This window comes from Mauremys reevesii, linkage group 1, assembly GCF_016161935.1.
Source record: "Mauremys reevesii isolate NIE-2019 linkage group 1, ASM1616193v1, whole genome shotgun sequence".
NCBI lineage: Eukaryota > Metazoa > Chordata > Testudines > Geoemydidae > Mauremys > Mauremys reevesii.
The window spans coordinates 224389821-224406456 of record NC_052623.1 but is presented as its reverse complement, the minus strand read 5'-3'; the positions used below and the strand labels follow the sequence as shown (position 1 = coordinate 224406456).

Here is a 16636-nt window from a genome sequence, read left to right as displayed (position 1 = left end):
CAAGTCTGTACCATGGCACTGTGGGCTATGCATGCAATTACAATTCCCCCACACCTAGAAGTCTTCTGACACGAAAGCAATGACTTGAAACAGTGAAGTAACACCAAACGCTTTTAATAATGTAATTTACACAGTGGGGGTTTAAACTTGGAGTTGGGACTATGGTTGATGCTGTAAGGAAGAGCTTAGCCAAATTTACAGCGCGAGTTGTCTCGGGACTAGCGGTCTGCTGCGGTGCGGGACAGTTCTCATGGCCCCTACACTTCCCTCCCTTCTTGTAGCTTTAGGTGAGGGGACAGGACTTCTTGGCGTGGGAGCGGTTGCAGATGCACTGCAGAGGGGCTCTCCTCCTGCCTCTGCGGTGCTTGCAGAACATCTCTACAAGGCACCGGGCGTGTCCGTTTGCTCCTCATTAGACCAAGCAGCGTTTTAGAGTTGCCCTTGCCTGGTCTTCCTGCACGCCACCTATCCTCCCGTTCCATGGTGTGTGCGATGCTGCTGACACAGGGTCTCCCTCCACTGTCTCTGCTCTGCCGCCTCCATCTGGAGCAGGCCATCAGTTCCTGGAACATGTCGTCCCTAGTCTTTTTCTTTTGGCGTCTAATCTGGAGCCAGCCTCTGCGTGGGGATGCCGGAGGCTGCAGTCGGGAAGGGCCGAGACTGTGTGATGTTTTGAAAAAGTAGGTGATTTCCTTGAGACACAGCACATGTTTGCCAACAGTAAACACAGTCCTAGTCAGTTTCAGTTAACAAGACCAAAGAGGGAACCAAGTCTCAGGAGATCTCAGGAACTAGTCCGAGATTTCGGAATCACGGCTCTCATGAGCGGCGCCATTGCACTGGATGTGCGCACAGCGAAGAAGAAGACAGCTGCATCCCTCTTGCGCACAAGAGTCCTGGTAAGCCTTACAGGTACATACTGCTTATCAGTTGGTGGTTAGCTGTGCTCTCCTGCTAAAGACAATGTGCAAAGCAGAAAGGATGAGCCTTTTGCAGCCCCGCTCCACGCCAGTGCGGGGAAAGATCACTGTATGCTTTTCTCTGTGGCCTCCAACACGTGGCTGTTAGCGAGGGTCATTCTTATGCAAAGTAAAAGTCTCTACCATTCACAATAGTAACAGTACACTAATTCCCTAATTAGATGCAGCACTTCCAGAAGCGACATTGCACCTGAGGGCGTGTCACTCGGACTCCAGAGAGCGGATGCTAAGAGAAGCCCTGCTGCAGACCAGGACCATATCGCTGCCACATGCTTAGCCGAGGCGATGCTTCCCCTTTACATTAGGATGACACTGGCGCGGAAGGTGTGCTTCACGCCGAGCACCCAATAAAGCACCTCTCCCCAGGAACCTCCTGCTGGGCTGCTTTCGGCAGCTGCTCTCCTGAGAAGCCTTTTTGAACTGTCCCACAGAGAGGATTATTGCTCGATTCCTATATGTGATGACCTACTTTTGTATAGTTTGATATTTAAAAATTTTTATATAGTATTTCTATTTTTATATACCTGTTTCTTAAAAAATAAATGTTTCCCTGTTTGTAGCACTTACAGCACATGATCCTTCCCCTGATTCGAGTCCGGGTTGCGAGGCGGGGGACGATTTAGTAGGGAGATCTCTGTGAGGGTGATGAAGAGATCCTGGCTGTCAGGAAGCGGAGTGGGTTAAGCTGTCGCCTGCGCCGTCCTCAAAAGACCCTTCACTCTGTCTTCCTGTCGGCCCGAACATTGCTCGAGGAGGAACTGTCCGATACCACTATTCCGTCCTCGGAGTCCACCGTCCACTGGTGGGGCAGTTGTGGCTTGAACCCACCTAGAATGGCATGGCAGTGCCTGCGTAAAGCGGCATGTCTGGGGCTGGGCTCCGGACATCCGTTTTGCGCTCCTGACTTTGATACCCTTGTCTCTTAGGTCCTTCACTTTCACGGCACTGCGCGCATCCCGGCTGTATCCTTTCTCTTTCACGCTGGCTTTGAAGACCTTCTCGAGAAGGTCTGCACGTTCCGCTTGCTGGAGCGCAGCTCGGGAGCACAGACTCCTCGCCCCACACCTGGCGATCAGATCCATGACTTCCCTGTCAGTCCATGCTTTGGGGACCTCTTTCTATTCTGGGATTGCCCGGACTCCTCTGCTGGGAGAGCTCTGCATCGTTGCAGGTGCTGCGCGAGCTACTTGATGCCCGATGTGCAACCAGAACGTCAGATTAAACCGCCCAGACAGGAAAATGAATTCAAATTTTCGGGTCATTTCCTGCTGTGGCTGGCCCAGCCAGAATCCAAGCTCAGGACTGCTGTCCAGGCGTCAACAGAAGTGGTGCAGTGTGGGATAAAGCTCCCGATGCTAAAGTTCAATTAGCATCCACACCGCTAATTTCCGAGCTAGCCATGTCGAATTTAGCGCGTTACTCCACCTGCCGGGGTGAGTGCAAATTCGAACTAAGAGCCCTCTGAGTTCGAATTAAATGGCTTCCTGGTGTGGGCGGTTGGCGGTTAGTTCGAATTAACGCTGATAAATTCGAATTAAAGTCCTAGTAATAGACCAGGCCTAAGCTGGGAAGCTTACTAGCACTTTGGAAGAGGGTTAGAATTCAGAAACAACCTTGACAAAGGATCACAAATCAACAAGATGAAAGTCAATAAAAACAAGTGAAGCACGTACTGCACTGAGGACAAAAAAATCAAATGCACAAATATAAAATGGGAATAATGGGCTGGGCAGCAGTACTGCAAAAAAGGATCTGGGGTTACTGTAGGTCACTAATTGAATGAATCAACAATGTGATGCAGTTTGCAGAAAGGCTTCTATCCTAGTGTGTGTTAACAGGAGTGTTGTATGTAAAACACAGGAGATTATTGTCCAGCTCTAGTTGGCACTAGTGAGGCCTCAGCTGGAGTGTTGTGTGTAGTTTCGGACACCAGACTTTAAGAAAGATGTAGACACATTGGAGAGAGACCAGAGGAGAGCAACAAGATAAACATTTTAGAAAACTTGATTTAGGAGGAAGAGGTTAAAAATGGGCACGTTCAGTGTTGAGAAAGAAGTCTGAAGGGGACTAAGGGCTGTTGTCAAGAGGACAGTGATCAATTGTTCTCCTGAAGGTAGGCCAAGTAATGGGCTCAGTGCCATAACAAGGGCAAGGCAGTGAGGTACTTGCCTTGGGCGTGTGCAGAAAGCAGAGGCGCAGCTCTACGCGGTGGCGGCGCTTCAGTGGCACTTCTTGGCGCCGCCACTTCTTCAGCGGCAGATCCTTCTCTCCAAGAGGGACTCGGAGACTTGCTACCGAAAAATGAAGTGGCTATGGCAGTTCAGCGGCGGGTCCTTCCCTCCAACAGGGACTCAGGACCCGCCGCCGAAGTGCCGGAGGCCCGGTGGGGACCCCCGCAGTACCACGAGCGGGACCTGCTGCCGAAGTGCAGCTGGGTCTTCGGTGGTAAGCTGGTGGCGGGTCCCCCGCGGGTCTCCGAGAGCGCCGGCGGCAGGTCCTGAAACAGAAGAGCCCCGCCACCGAATTGCCGCCAAAGACCGGCTGCCGGCGGCGGGTCCCTGTTGAAGGGAAGGACCTGCCGCTGAATTGCCATCGCCACTGCCAGCAAAGACCGGGAGTGGAGGAAGCTCTGGGGGCCCAGGCCCCGCAAGAGTTTTCCGGGGCCCCGGGCAGTGAAGGACCCGCTCCAGGGGCCCCAAAAACTCTTGTGGGGGCCCCTCTCTGCGCAGTGTTGACAAATTGTCCATCTTGCTCCCCCTCTGGGTGGCCCTGCATGACCCCAGCTGAGGATCTGGTTCCTAGGCTATACAAATGGTTCCCTTTCTCTCGCCTTTGGACACCACCCTCCACTACCACTCTGCCACTCCTTGGTGTCAGCTGAGTTCTGTCCCTATGATGTTACCCTGTAGATCAAAGAAAACAGATGTGATCAGATTACTGAATGGAAAAACTTGACCTTCTGGTTTGGGGTTTTTCCCCTCATAGTTCTATTTTTAATATAATGACACTGAGCCCTGAAGAGGAATTTATCCAGAATCTCTCTGACTCTGCCTGGAGCAGTTGTTAAAACCAGTGCTCATGCCAAGTGTCAGAGGGTCATGGAACCAACCCAAATACATCCCAAGTCTCACACAGTTCTGCCTTCCAGTTCTAGCCCTGAGAACGAAACAACACGTGGGAATAAGACATGCATGTTGTGGCAGAGCTCTGACCTTTGCTCGTGGGTCCTGCGCTTCTAGGCGGTTTATGCTAGCCTCAGTGGCTCACTGTGACCCTCCACATAGCCCTTCTCTCTCTAGGGCCAGGATTATAGTCTACTGAGCCCTTTTCATCATAGGCTGCAAGGAGGTTGGTGAGAGACCTCCCACAGTCTCTGTTCAGCCTCCTGTCCTGACAGGGACCTGACTTCCCCTTCCAGGAGATATTCCTGTAGTGGTGGGTTGGGGGGACCCCGGGCCCGCCGCTACTCGAGTACCAGCCAGGGACCTAATGGTAGCAGTTGTTGGCAGCCGACCTTTCACTGCCAGAGTTGCTACATTTCCCTGGGCCACTTCCCACAACTCTCCTGCTTCTCCCTTCTTCACCCATACCTTAGGGCTCCTTTAACGATGGTTTGAGGTGTCTTCAGTAGCTCAGCCCTTCAGCCGCACTTCCTCTCCTCTGGCTCCCTCACTCCCTGCCTGATTGGGTAGGCCTTTTATAGTATCAGCAGGGCCTTAATTAGAGTCAGGTGGTCACATTAACTGAATGGCCTCACCTGACTCATTACCGCGTTAATTAGAGTCAGGTGTTCTCATCTAACCTGGAGCAGCCCCTGCTCTGGTCAGTCAGGAACAGAAAACTGTTAATCCAGTGGCCAGTATATCTGCCTTCTGCTATTCTGCTGTACCCACCTGGCCTGGGTCTAGCACAAGGTATAATGTATATGTATGTGGATGTATGCCCACGAACACAGGTCCACATACAATGAGCACACAGAAGTACTGGCATCTAAATTATCAAACTGACATGCTCCCTCCTTTGCATGAGGTATCCATGTTTACACACAAAATACACATACACAAGCACACCACACAGATGCAAATGAACACAGATGAACAACGCACATGCAGGTGCCCTTGCACACGCACAGACATATGGAGATACACAGACATTCCTTGTGTACGCAGCCATTAATAGACAGGCATCAGCACATATGCACCTATAGACACATATCACACCCTTAGACATACCTGCGGCGTAGATACACAAACACATCGACGCACACCCACATACATAGATGCCCGTGATCAGATATACACATACTTGAACAAATTTGATAGAAGCTGGGAATGGGCAATATGGGGTGGATCACTCGATGATTACTGTTCTAGTCATTCCCTCTGGGCACCTGGCATTGGCCACTGTCAGAAGACAGGATACTGGGCTAGATGGTCCTTTGGTCTGAGGCAGTATGGCCGTTCTTATGTACTATCGGTATGACAAGGGAATATTATAAACAGACACATTAATTTCCCTAAAGTACTCATCAGACCTTTAATTATTTTAATTTCCAGTCATTTTCAAGATCCAATTTGAAGCTGCAAAGAATCCTGTGGCACCTTATAGACTAACAGACGTTTTGCAGCATAAGCTTTCGTGGGTGAATACCCACTTTGTCGGATGCATGTAGTGGAAATTTCCAGGGCAGGTATATATATGCAAGCAGAAGCAAGCTAGAGATAACGAGGTTAGTTCAATCAGGGAGGATGAGGCCCTGTTCTAGCAGTAAGTGTGGAAACCAAGGGAGGAGAAACTGGTTCTGTAGTTAGCAAGCCATTCACAGTCTTTGTTTAATCCTGAGCTGATGGTGTCAAATTTGCAGATGACCTGAAGCTCAGCAGTTTCCCTTTGAAGTCTGGTCCTGAAGTTTTTTTGCTGCAGGATGGCAACCTTAAGATCTGCTATTGTGTGGCCAGGGAGGTTGAAGTGTTCTCCTACAGGTTTTTGTATATTGCCATTCCTAATATCTGATTTGTGTTCATTTATCCTTTTCCTTAGAGACTGTCCAGTTTGGCCGATGTACATAGCAGAGGGGCATTGCTGGCATATGATGGCGTATATTACATTGGTGGACGTGCAGGTGAATGAACCAGTGATGGTGTGGCTGATTTGGTTAGGTCCTGTGATGGTGTCGCTGGTGTAGATATGTAGGCAGAGTTGGCATCGAGGTTTGTTGCATGGATTGGTTCCTGAGCTAGATTTACTATGGTGTGGTGTGCAGTTATTGGTGAGAATATGCTTCAGGTTGGCAGGTTGTCTGTGGGCGAGGACTGGCCTGCCACCCAAGGCCTGTGAAAGTGTGGGATCATTGTCCAGGATGGGCTGTAGATACCTGATGATGCGTTGGAGGGGTTTTAGCTGGGGACTGTATGTGATGGCCAGTGGAGTCCTGTTGGTTTCTTTCTTGGGTTTGTCTTGCAGTAGGAGGCTTCTGGGTACACGTCTGGCTCTGTTGATCTGTTTCCTTATTTCCTCGTGCGGGTACTGTAGTTTTGAGAATGCTTGGTGGAGATTTTGTAGGTGTTGGTCTCTGTCTGAGGGGTTAGAGCAGATGCAGTTGTACCTCAGTGCTTGGCTGTAGACAATGGATCTTGTGGTGTGCCCGGGATGGAAGCTGGAGGCATGAAGGTAGGCATAGTGGTCGGTAGTTTTTTGGTATAGGGTGGTGTTAATGTGACCATCACTTGTTGCACCATGGTATCTAGAAAGTGGACCTCCGTGTAGATTGGTCCAGGCTGAGGTTGATGGTGGTTTGGAGCTGTTGAAATCGTGGTGGAATTTTTCCAGAGTCTCCTTCCCATGGGTCCAGATGATGAAGATGTCATCAATGTAGCATAGGTAGAGAAGGGGCGTGAGTGGACGGGAGCTGAGGAAGCGTTGTTCCAGGTCGGCCATAAAAATATTGGCATATTGTGGGGCCATGCGGGTGCCCATAGCGGTGCCACTGATCTGGAGATATATATTGCCATCAAATTTGAAATAGTTGTGTGTGAGGATAAAGGCACAGAGCTCAGCAACCAGTTGTGTTGTGGCATCATCAGGGATACTGTTCCTGACAGCTTGTATTCCATCTGTGTGTGGGATGTTTGTAGAAGCCTCTACATCCATGGTAGCTAGGATGGTGTTTTCTGAAGGTCACCAATGCATTGTAGTTTCCTCAGAAATCAGTGGTGTCACGGAGATAGCTGGGAGTTCTGGTGGCGTAGGGTCTGAGTAGAGAGTCCACATATCCAGACAGTCCTTCAGTGAGAGTGCCAATGCCCGAGATGATGGGGCGTCCAGGATTTCGGGTTTGTGGATCTTGGGTAGTAGATAGAATAACCTGGTCGGGGCTCTAAGGGTATGTTGATTTGTTCGGTGTTGGTGTAGGAGTGTCCTGAGTAGATGATGCAGTTTCTTAGTGTATTCCTCAGCATAGGCGGCAGGTTATATCTGTGTGAGGTGCCGGGCTCCAAGAATATTCAGGGCGGTGCCCTGCTCCAGCAATATTTGGAGCTGGGTCTCTCCCCGGCCCTGCCTGGGCCAGGCCCGGCCCTCGCGGTCCTCCCCCGCGCGCGTCCTGCCTGGAGCAGGTCCCAGCCCCCGCCTGCCACCCCCGCATGTCCCCCTCCCCGCCGCGCTGCATCCCTGCCTGACAAAAGCAGCCTTGTGTCTGCCCTGCCTGCTGGAGCTGTCAGAGATCGACTCGGCAGAACGGCTGTCTGCTGCCCCAGGGTCCTAGTGCCTGCCCTCCAATAATGGCAGGGCAGGCTGCCTACCTGCCATTCCGCCCTCGCCTGAGCCTCCCCAATGCCCCAAACCCGTCATCCCCAGCCAGAGCCCTCACCCCGCACCTAATCCTCAGCCCCAGCCAGAGCCCTCATCCCCCGCACCTAATCCTCAGCCCCAGCCAGAGCCCTCATCTCCCGCACCTAATCCTCAGCCCCAGCCAGAGCCCTCATCCCCCCACCCCTAATCCTCAGACCCAGCCAGAACCCTCATCCCCACACCTAATCTTCAGCACCAGCCAGAGCCCTCATCCCCCTGCACCTAATCCTCATCCCCAGACAGAGCCCTCATCCCCCGCACCTAATCCTCAGCCCCAGCCAGAGCCCTCATCTCCCACCCTAATCCTCAGCCCCAGCCCTGAGCCCCCACATCATGAACCCCTCTTCCTCCGCCCCACAGCCCTCACCCCACACCCCAACCCTCTGCCCTGAGCCCCCTCCTGCATCATGAACCCCTCAGCACCAGCCAGAGCCCTCATCCCCCCCGCATCCTAATCCTCATCCCCAGCCCGAGCCCTCATCCCCTCCGCACCTAATCCTCATCCCCAGCCCCAACCTTCATCCCCGCACCTGATCTTCATCCCCAGCCAGAGCCCTCATCCCCGCACCTACTCCTCAGCCCCAGCCAGATCCCTCATCCCCGCACCTGATCCTCAGCCCCAGCCCTGAGCCCCACTGCACCATGTACCCCTCAGCCCCACAGCCCTCACCCCTGCACTACCTCCTATCCCCAAACTCCCTCCCTGAGGGTGCACCCCTCACGCCTTCCTATGTCCCCACCCCCAGCCCAGAGCCTGCACCCAAACTCCATCCCACAGCCTGCACCCTGCACCCCTCCTGCACCCTAATCCCCAGCCCAGGATCTGCACCCCAGACCTCCGCCCTAAAGCCCCCTTCCAGAGCCTTAGGCAGGTGGGGCGGAGTTTGGGAGCAGAGTTGAGGGAGCGGGTTCTGAGCACCACCAAAATTTCTACAAACTTGCCACCCATGTTCCTCAGTGGGATCTGAGGAAGTGGCCTGTAAATTTGGTATTGGAGAGTTGTCTGGCGGCATCCTTTTGGTCGTCAGACCTGTTCATGATGACTACAGCACCTCCTTTATCAGCCTCTTTGATTATAATGTCAGGATGGTTTCTGAGGCTGTGGATGGCATTGCGTTCTGCACGACTTAGGTTATGAGGCAAGCGATGTTGTTTTTCCACAATTTCTGCCTGTGCACGTCAGTGAGAAGCATTCAATGTATAGGTCTAGACTGTCATTTCGACCCTCAGGAGAGTCCATGTGGAGTTCTTCTTCTTGTGCTGTTGGTGGGAGGGTAACTGTGTATCAGTGCGCTGTTCAGTGTTGTCCTGAAAGTATTCTTTGAGTCGGAGGCAGTGAAAGTAGGCTTCAGATCGCCGCAGAACTGTATCATGTTGGTGGGGTGGCAGGGCAGGGCAGAGAGTCCTGAGATAGGACAGACTTTTCTTCTGGGCTGAGTGTGTGGTTGGATAGATTGACGATATTGCTGGGTGGGTTAGAGGGTACCACGGTTGTGGCCCCATGTAGCAGGTAGGAGTTTAGACAGCTTACAGTCCTTTTCCTTTGTAGAGAGGTGAAGTGACTAATGTAGATCTCCTGTCTTATTTTAGTGAAGTCCGTTTGTATGGAAGTTTGGTTATTAATGAGAGTCTCCAGGTTGGAGAGCTCTTTTTGATGTTTTCCTGTTTGCTGTATGGGATGCTGATCAGGTGGTTCCTCAGTTTCTTTGATAAAGTATGGCATAATCTCTCACTGTGGTCTGTGTAGTAGGTAGATAGCAGTGGATTTTTTACCTTTAGTCCATTTGGTATGATGTCCATCTGTTTGCATTTGGAAAGGAAGATGATGTCTGTCTTGATTTGTGCAAGTTTCTTCATGAGGTTGAGGGTGTCAAAGTTAGACTCAGGACTCACAGTTTGTCAGACCACTCTGTTTTATTAGTACAGCGCTCTGCTAATGACACCCAGATAATGTGAGCCCCATGCAAGACACAAACTATCTTATTTATACAGATAAAGGGTGAGAACTTAACAAGATAACAAAGGAAGCAGAATCAGATAAGTTTACCTGGGCTAGGCATGCATATCTTATTTCCTTACTAACTATTACCCATCTTCTGTTAATGTTTTGCCATTAGCACCATTGTTTATGCCTAATATTTCTTTTCCTGGCACCTGTATTTCAACATTTCTTATTTCTGCTTAAAGGTACATACAACATTTCTTTAATCCATTCTTATTTTACAATATAATTCATTCTACTTTCACAATCCCTCCTTTTGGTCAAGCTCACGCCAAGACCAAAATTTTACTGGGTTCCACATATTAACCGTTCTTTATCTCTTTGTTCATCAGCAATATTCAAAATTATCATATTAGCACTCTGTTCTGGGGCAGTCACCTGGGTGGCATGCCTTACGCAATTTGGGTACAACAGGAGACTAACTGAAAACATACAAAAATTATTAGGATTCCAAACAGGATAGTCAGGGCTCCTGAAACAACCAGTTTCCTATGCCAGAGAAATTGAACAGGTTACTTAGCCACTTCCATAAAGAACTCGGCTCTTCATGGGAAGATATGCAATTTGTTCTAAGTGGCTAGCGTGATCTATTACCTCATTGGTATCGTCAGGTATAAACACACAACATTGTTTTCCAATGAGAGCACAGGTCCCTCCTTTGGCCGCCAGCACTATGTACAATGCCTGACGGTTTTGGAGGCCACCTGTCGGATTGCCCCTGTTTCTTTGGCCAGGGCTCTTAAACTTTCTCCAGTTTTATTTGCCATTATTTTAACTACTTCTTTTAACCTCAGGAGCCTTTTTTTTTTCCTGGTGTATTACTCCCCCAAGTGGGTTAAAGGAACTGCCAATAGTCTCTTCCCAGGTGTCATTACTGTTCCATATTGTGTTAAACGGACAAGGTCCTCCAGTGAGGTCTGGGGAATTGAGTGGGATAGCCAGGACAGGAACATCAGTTTGAGAGTGGGCTGGGATATGGCTGCAGACCAGCATTTAGAAATATTAAGGGTCTGAGCTATCCACACTTGCTGCTGGATAAAGAATTTTCATTGTGGACTCCCCAGACCTTCAGACACCAACAGCCGTGGAACAGGCGCCACCAGAGGCGCATGTTGGAGGCAGGGCCCTTCTGGTTCTGACAACCTCAACTGAGAACTGTAGTCACAGTTTTATGTCCACCAGGCAGCAGGCGCTAGGCTCACTACTGCTTTTTCTTGGGCCTTGCTTTGGGTAGTCGTCTGCTTCTGGCAACTCTTACGAGAACGTAGATTGTAAGGTATTGCAGGCTGTTCCTCTACGTCATCTTCTGGAGTCAAAATTGACTCTGCGTGGTCCTGAGGTGATGATTGGTTCGCTGGGGGTGATGCATTCTTACACGGCAAAGCATGTATCCATGCTGCGGATGCCAGAAAGTTTAACAGCCGTCTGGGTAGTAAGCAGTGCCTGATGATTCTTTGATGCTCTTTAAGTCTTTTTGCTTCTTTCCTTGACTCTGGCTATAAACAATGGCCTTCACACCTTATCTTTTCCTGATGCATTCATTCCTCATTCACACAAACAGATTGAGAATACAAACAGTAGTATTTTATATCGAGCAAAAAAGGCATTGCAAATTAAACCTTGCTAAGTTTTACAATTAATAACCAAGACAATTTACATTGAGACCCAGGCCTTCAATGTTTCTCTAATTTACTTAACATAGACACAATAGAGAATCCTGTCTTTTACTACCTAAATCTTAAAACAAAGAGTTAGAGAGGGCCCAATTTGTAATGCATATGGGAAAACAGAATCTTATAGTCCCAGAGGGTCATTTCTTTCTGCTATTCAAAAAGGGTGGCTAGCAGGATGAAATCAAATTATACTTTAATTCTTATGGGACATTATAAAATCCTGCTCCTACATATCCCCCTTTTGACACTAAGATTGTGTCGCCAGTGTCACTTCTTATTAGTCCACGTAATAGAAAATACTGGGAGGTGATTTGGGCCTGTGGCTTTAGCTTTGCATACATTTGTTTTATCCACCAGGACATTTTAAACATTTGAATTAAACACATACAATTTAAAACCAAAAACAATTAGGGGTAGTAACAGTATGCCAGTAGTTGTGGGAGACCATTCAGAAAATGTTATACCAATGGTAAGCTGTTATGTTTTTCTGCAGTGGCAATTTTTAACATGTCCCCATTTGCATGTATAATATTAATGGTTCTGTTTCCCACATTGTTTTGTTTGTTTGTTTTTTGTTTTTAGGAACTGTTACCTTTTTACACAGATAATTGGTAACTGTTTGCCATTCAATGCCAAGACTGATAGAGAACTCAGCTAAATCAGTGCTTACAGTAAGCTGAGACTTTTGGTCCTGGCAAATAGTAAATGTGATTATTGGTAAACACAGTACTTACATTACATGTACATTTTGTTTACTGGTGGGTTGCTAACACTTTTATCCTTTTAAAACACTTCTTTCCAAGAATTAACACACACATTGCCCGTTATACAATACTTTGGCCTAATTATATCCCACATACAGGATCCTAGTGAGATGTCTTTACTACAGAGCTTTGGAACAAAAGGCATGGATAAGCATACCCACTTTTGAGAGTCCACTTGGTACAACCTCTAGTGTCCAATAGTTTCCCTTCCTCCCCAGCCCACTGGCTTGAGGTCTGAGGTAGCCAGAAGGATCCCAGGTGCAATCTGTGGAGTGGGCTAACTTTCCATATCTTTGCTTCAGAGCCTGTTGGTGTGCAATTTTAACAACAATTTCTTCACTTAAACAAATTTTGTCTTACCGTACTGGAGACATACTGCATCCAGTTATATTGATAGGTATTAAACAATTATCTTTTTTTGCTTTAACAGATGTATCAAAACCTTAATTTTTTTTTATATTTTATGTTCTAAATATCTGCATTTCAGTACATTTCATAGCTATTGCAGTATGTTTTTTTAACTTTCATTTGTTTTTGTAATAGGTTGTTCTGTAGCTGGTATTAGCTTTTTCTGATTTTCTGAAAGACAAAAAACATTTTCTACCTCTTTCAGGGTAGCATTGATTGTCGCTTAAGAGATTCCTTTCTTTTACAAATACCCTTGCTGATTGCAGGCAAAACAGAGGAATTACCCCCATATTTTCCTGTGGTTTTTGTTTTTTTTTTATAGGCAGGCCAGGTTTTAATGGCTTCTACTTTTTAAGAGTTATGGTGAAATTATTCCACTGTTTAGTTATTAAATTTATGAGGTGGTGTACCTCAAGTTTTTTTTCTTATATAGCAGACCAAGTTTGTAATGTTTTTCCTGCTGTGTTAAGCTTTAAGTTTATTTACAGGTAATAGCTGAGAAGCATCATTACCATATTACCTTAAAGGATTTTTTCAAAAAACATACATACTATACGTTGTTACAGGGGTACTTACTAACATTACATTTATTTCAGTGTTTAATATTAACAATAACATTAGCGTCAAATTTATTAAAGATATCTTGTTATACCATGGGGGGTTTTTTTGGTTTTTTTTAGGCAATTTTTTTTGTGCTGGCAGTTTTTACCTTCCTTTATCAGTTAGGTAATTTGCATTAACACAGGCTTGGCTTTTGGATTTAAAGCCATTAGCAGAGCTCAGAGACTCTGTCTTAAAAGGGACACAATTAACTTTCACCAGAGTTTTGATTTTTTTCCACTTTCAACTCCTGCTTACAAAACACACAGAGATCTGAAAAAGAAAACAGTTTATTGCGGCTCTTTTTGGAGCCCTAATAGGATTTTAATTCAGTAGCATATTTTATTTGTATTTTTTTTACCCCTTTTTACAATATACACTGCACATGTCCTAGGGAAAAAGCACATTCCTTTTTACATACGATGTAACTGTTTATTTTTTTTTACAGAGTTTTCATGTACCCTTATCAAAAGTGACAGTCTGATTACACAGAGCCATTTTAAGGCTCAATGTTTTTAACATTGCTTCTTTTTGTTTTATGCACCTCACCTTTGCTGTTGCTTCAGAGGGGCACTGTTAAATTCTTTTTTTATTCTTTCACTACAGCTCTTATCTGCTATTGTTACAAAAAAAACCAACCAAACAAACAAAAAGACTCCAGAATTTCTTCCTATTTTTCTTATTTTGACTTGTTTTTTATTTAAAAAAACATTTTAAATTTTATAAAGAATCAAGTTACCCCTTAAGGGTTAAATGCTAAATTCCAAAGCCAAACAACACTAATTACCTGTGTCTTGCAAAAAGGTCTGTCAGTTTTGCAACTTTGAATTAAGAGTCAAATGAATTTTTAGTGGCATTAAAAACAAAAACAAAACCAATTTATCTTATACCTACAAAACAGGAGTTTTACAAACCAGATGTGCTGGTTTAGATTCTAAGAACTTTACATATTTTTACAGACAAATAGATACATACACATTTTTTTTCCTTAACATTCCTTTGCACTGCTTTGTTTTTACATAGCTGTATATATATTTGGATTATTTACAGGCATTTTTTTGGAAAAGGGCCCATTTTCCCTTTAGAATGGCTGCAAAGAAACCAAGAATTCTCTCTCTTTAACATGGTCCTTTTTAACATTTTCACAAAGTTTAACTGCTTAATTTTTTTCAGCCTCTGTAGAGTTAACTTTTTACTTTCTTTTCTTAAATTACTTGTTTATTTTCCAAAATAACACCTTAATTACCTCAGATTTTACCATTTTAAGTATTATTCCAGGGGTTTATGCCTGCACTTACTGCTTTTCTTACTTCTTACACTATGCCCTTAGGGCTTCCAACCTGTTTTTCAGTTTCTTTATCTGTTGCTTGCCTGCTTGTCTGGGCCCGATCCTGCTTTTTTTCAATGAACCGTTTGTGAATGATATTGTGGTCACTTCACAATTTTGAAATAAATGTTTAAGGAAAGGGACCAGGAAGGGTGGGGGCTAGTTGAGGAACCCACCTTCTTTGCTCAATTGGTAGTGGAACTCTAAAGAATCAGATTTTGAGGCAGACCACGAAGGGGAACAGAACAAAGGGCTTTTTGTCCTTTTTACAATGAGATGGGAGTATTAAGGGGGTTGGGTCGATCCGGGGTGGGTTTTTGAGAACGGGGTAAAGGGGAGCGCTCGGTCTGGTGGTGGGAGAGGAGGCTTTTAATAAAGCTTTTAACTTATTATTTGAATATTTGAGAGAGGCGAGTTTTGATTTTGTCCAGCTACGATTTGCCTCTTCCCACCACTGAATGAAACAATTAACCTCTTCTTTAGCCAATTTAGTTTTAGTTGGCCGAGTTTGTCATTTAAGACGTCCACTCAGTCTTTGTTCCAAGATTTTAACAGTGGCCACTGAGTTTTGGGATCCCCCTGAGTTAGCCTAGACCATTTTTCCAGAAATTTACAGGAGTCCGGACCCTTCTTACAGGAGTCTGGACCCATCCTAAATATATAAAATGAGCCAGCGTTCGTTTAGGGAACTGTCCTGACTTAGACGTCTGGTTACCCATACAGGAGGACTTCACACACCAATCACACAAGAAGGAAATTCGGGTTAGGAGCCCACCGGCTACTGCCTCAATCGCCCTTGCTTTCACACCAGGGCTTTTACCCAAAGTGTGGTGCGGCTGCGATTGTGCAAATTCCACTCACTCAGACTGCGGGGACAGGAACCCCTTGGTCGGCCGATCCCCGGACGGAGATGGCACCCAGACTCAAACACTCCACAGGAGGACGGATAGACACAGAGACAGGACAGTCCTCAGTCCGGACAAAACACAGAAATAATTACCTGACCAGATTCCTGATGTCAGATCCCGGGATCCCTACTAGAACAGAGTGGGAACCAACAGGTTCAATGGTGTAGACTTCACTGTGGTCGTGCACCTTTCCGTTCTCGTGGAGGACCGCTCGGGCCAAATGCCCAGGTGCCGGCTGCCACGGTCATCCTACAAAAACGGTCAGGAATCACACAGCCCCAGTGAAGATGGTTGCCATCTCGGTGGAACCTCCAAATTGTCAAAGTTAGACTCAGGACTCACAGTTTGTCAGACCACTCTGTTTTATTAGCACAGCGCTCTGCTAATGACACCCAGATAATGTGAGCCCCATGCAAGACACAAACTATCTTATTTATACAGATAAAAGGGTGAGAACTTAACAAGATAACAAAGGAAGCAGAATCAGATAAGTTTACCTGGGCTAGGCATGCATATCTTATTTACTTACTAACTATTACCCATCTTCTGTTAATGTTTTGCCATTAGCACCATTGTTTATGCCTACTGTTTCTTTTCCTGGCACCTGTATTTCAACATTTCTTATTTCTGCTTAAAGGTACATACAACATTTCTTTAATCCATTCTTATTTTTACAATATAATTCATTCTACTTTCACAATGGATTTCTTTGAAGCTAACTCCTGCCTTTGTTCTCAGCCTAATACAGTTTCCTTGAAGCATGTGGTTTGTGGGAAATCTTGGACAATGCAGTTAATTTCTCCCACCTCAGGCAGTGAGAGTCAATAAAGTCAGTTTCATTTTTTCTTATGGTCCATTCCATTTTGTGGTATGCACGACTCTTTGAGCTGCAAGTCAGCGAAGACATTTCCTTCCTTACAAACAGCTGTTTCCAACAAGCTTTTTAAAGAACAGAGTAATAGAAAGATGGTTTCTATTGTTCTTAAAAACCACCTGTGTGTTAAACCAGATTTGGTCTGACAGGTGACAATGTTCCTCTACTACTCGAGCAAGTCTCTGCCCTAGGACTGTAACAGCGGCTTTCTGTGATATTTGTGCATGATGTCATAGATCCATGCTCACTGA

The 16636-nt window shown here is 46.4% G+C and overlaps 1 protein-coding gene across 1 annotated transcript in view; it reads right to left on the bottom strand.

Annotated features, from left to right (window-relative positions):
- The window catches only part of LOC120372013, a 46041-nt gene extending 40804 nt beyond the window's left edge, over positions 1-5237 (bottom strand). The window contains exons 1-2 of the mRNA XM_039488695.1: positions 5213-5237; positions 3146-3271 (exon numbers count right to left, since the gene is read on the bottom strand). Coding sequence (XP_039344629.1) covers positions 3146-3271; positions 5213-5237 — 151 coding nt within the window. The remainder of the gene's footprint in view (positions 1-3145; positions 3272-5212) is intronic.
- Positions 5238-16636: the final 11399 nt, after the last annotated feature.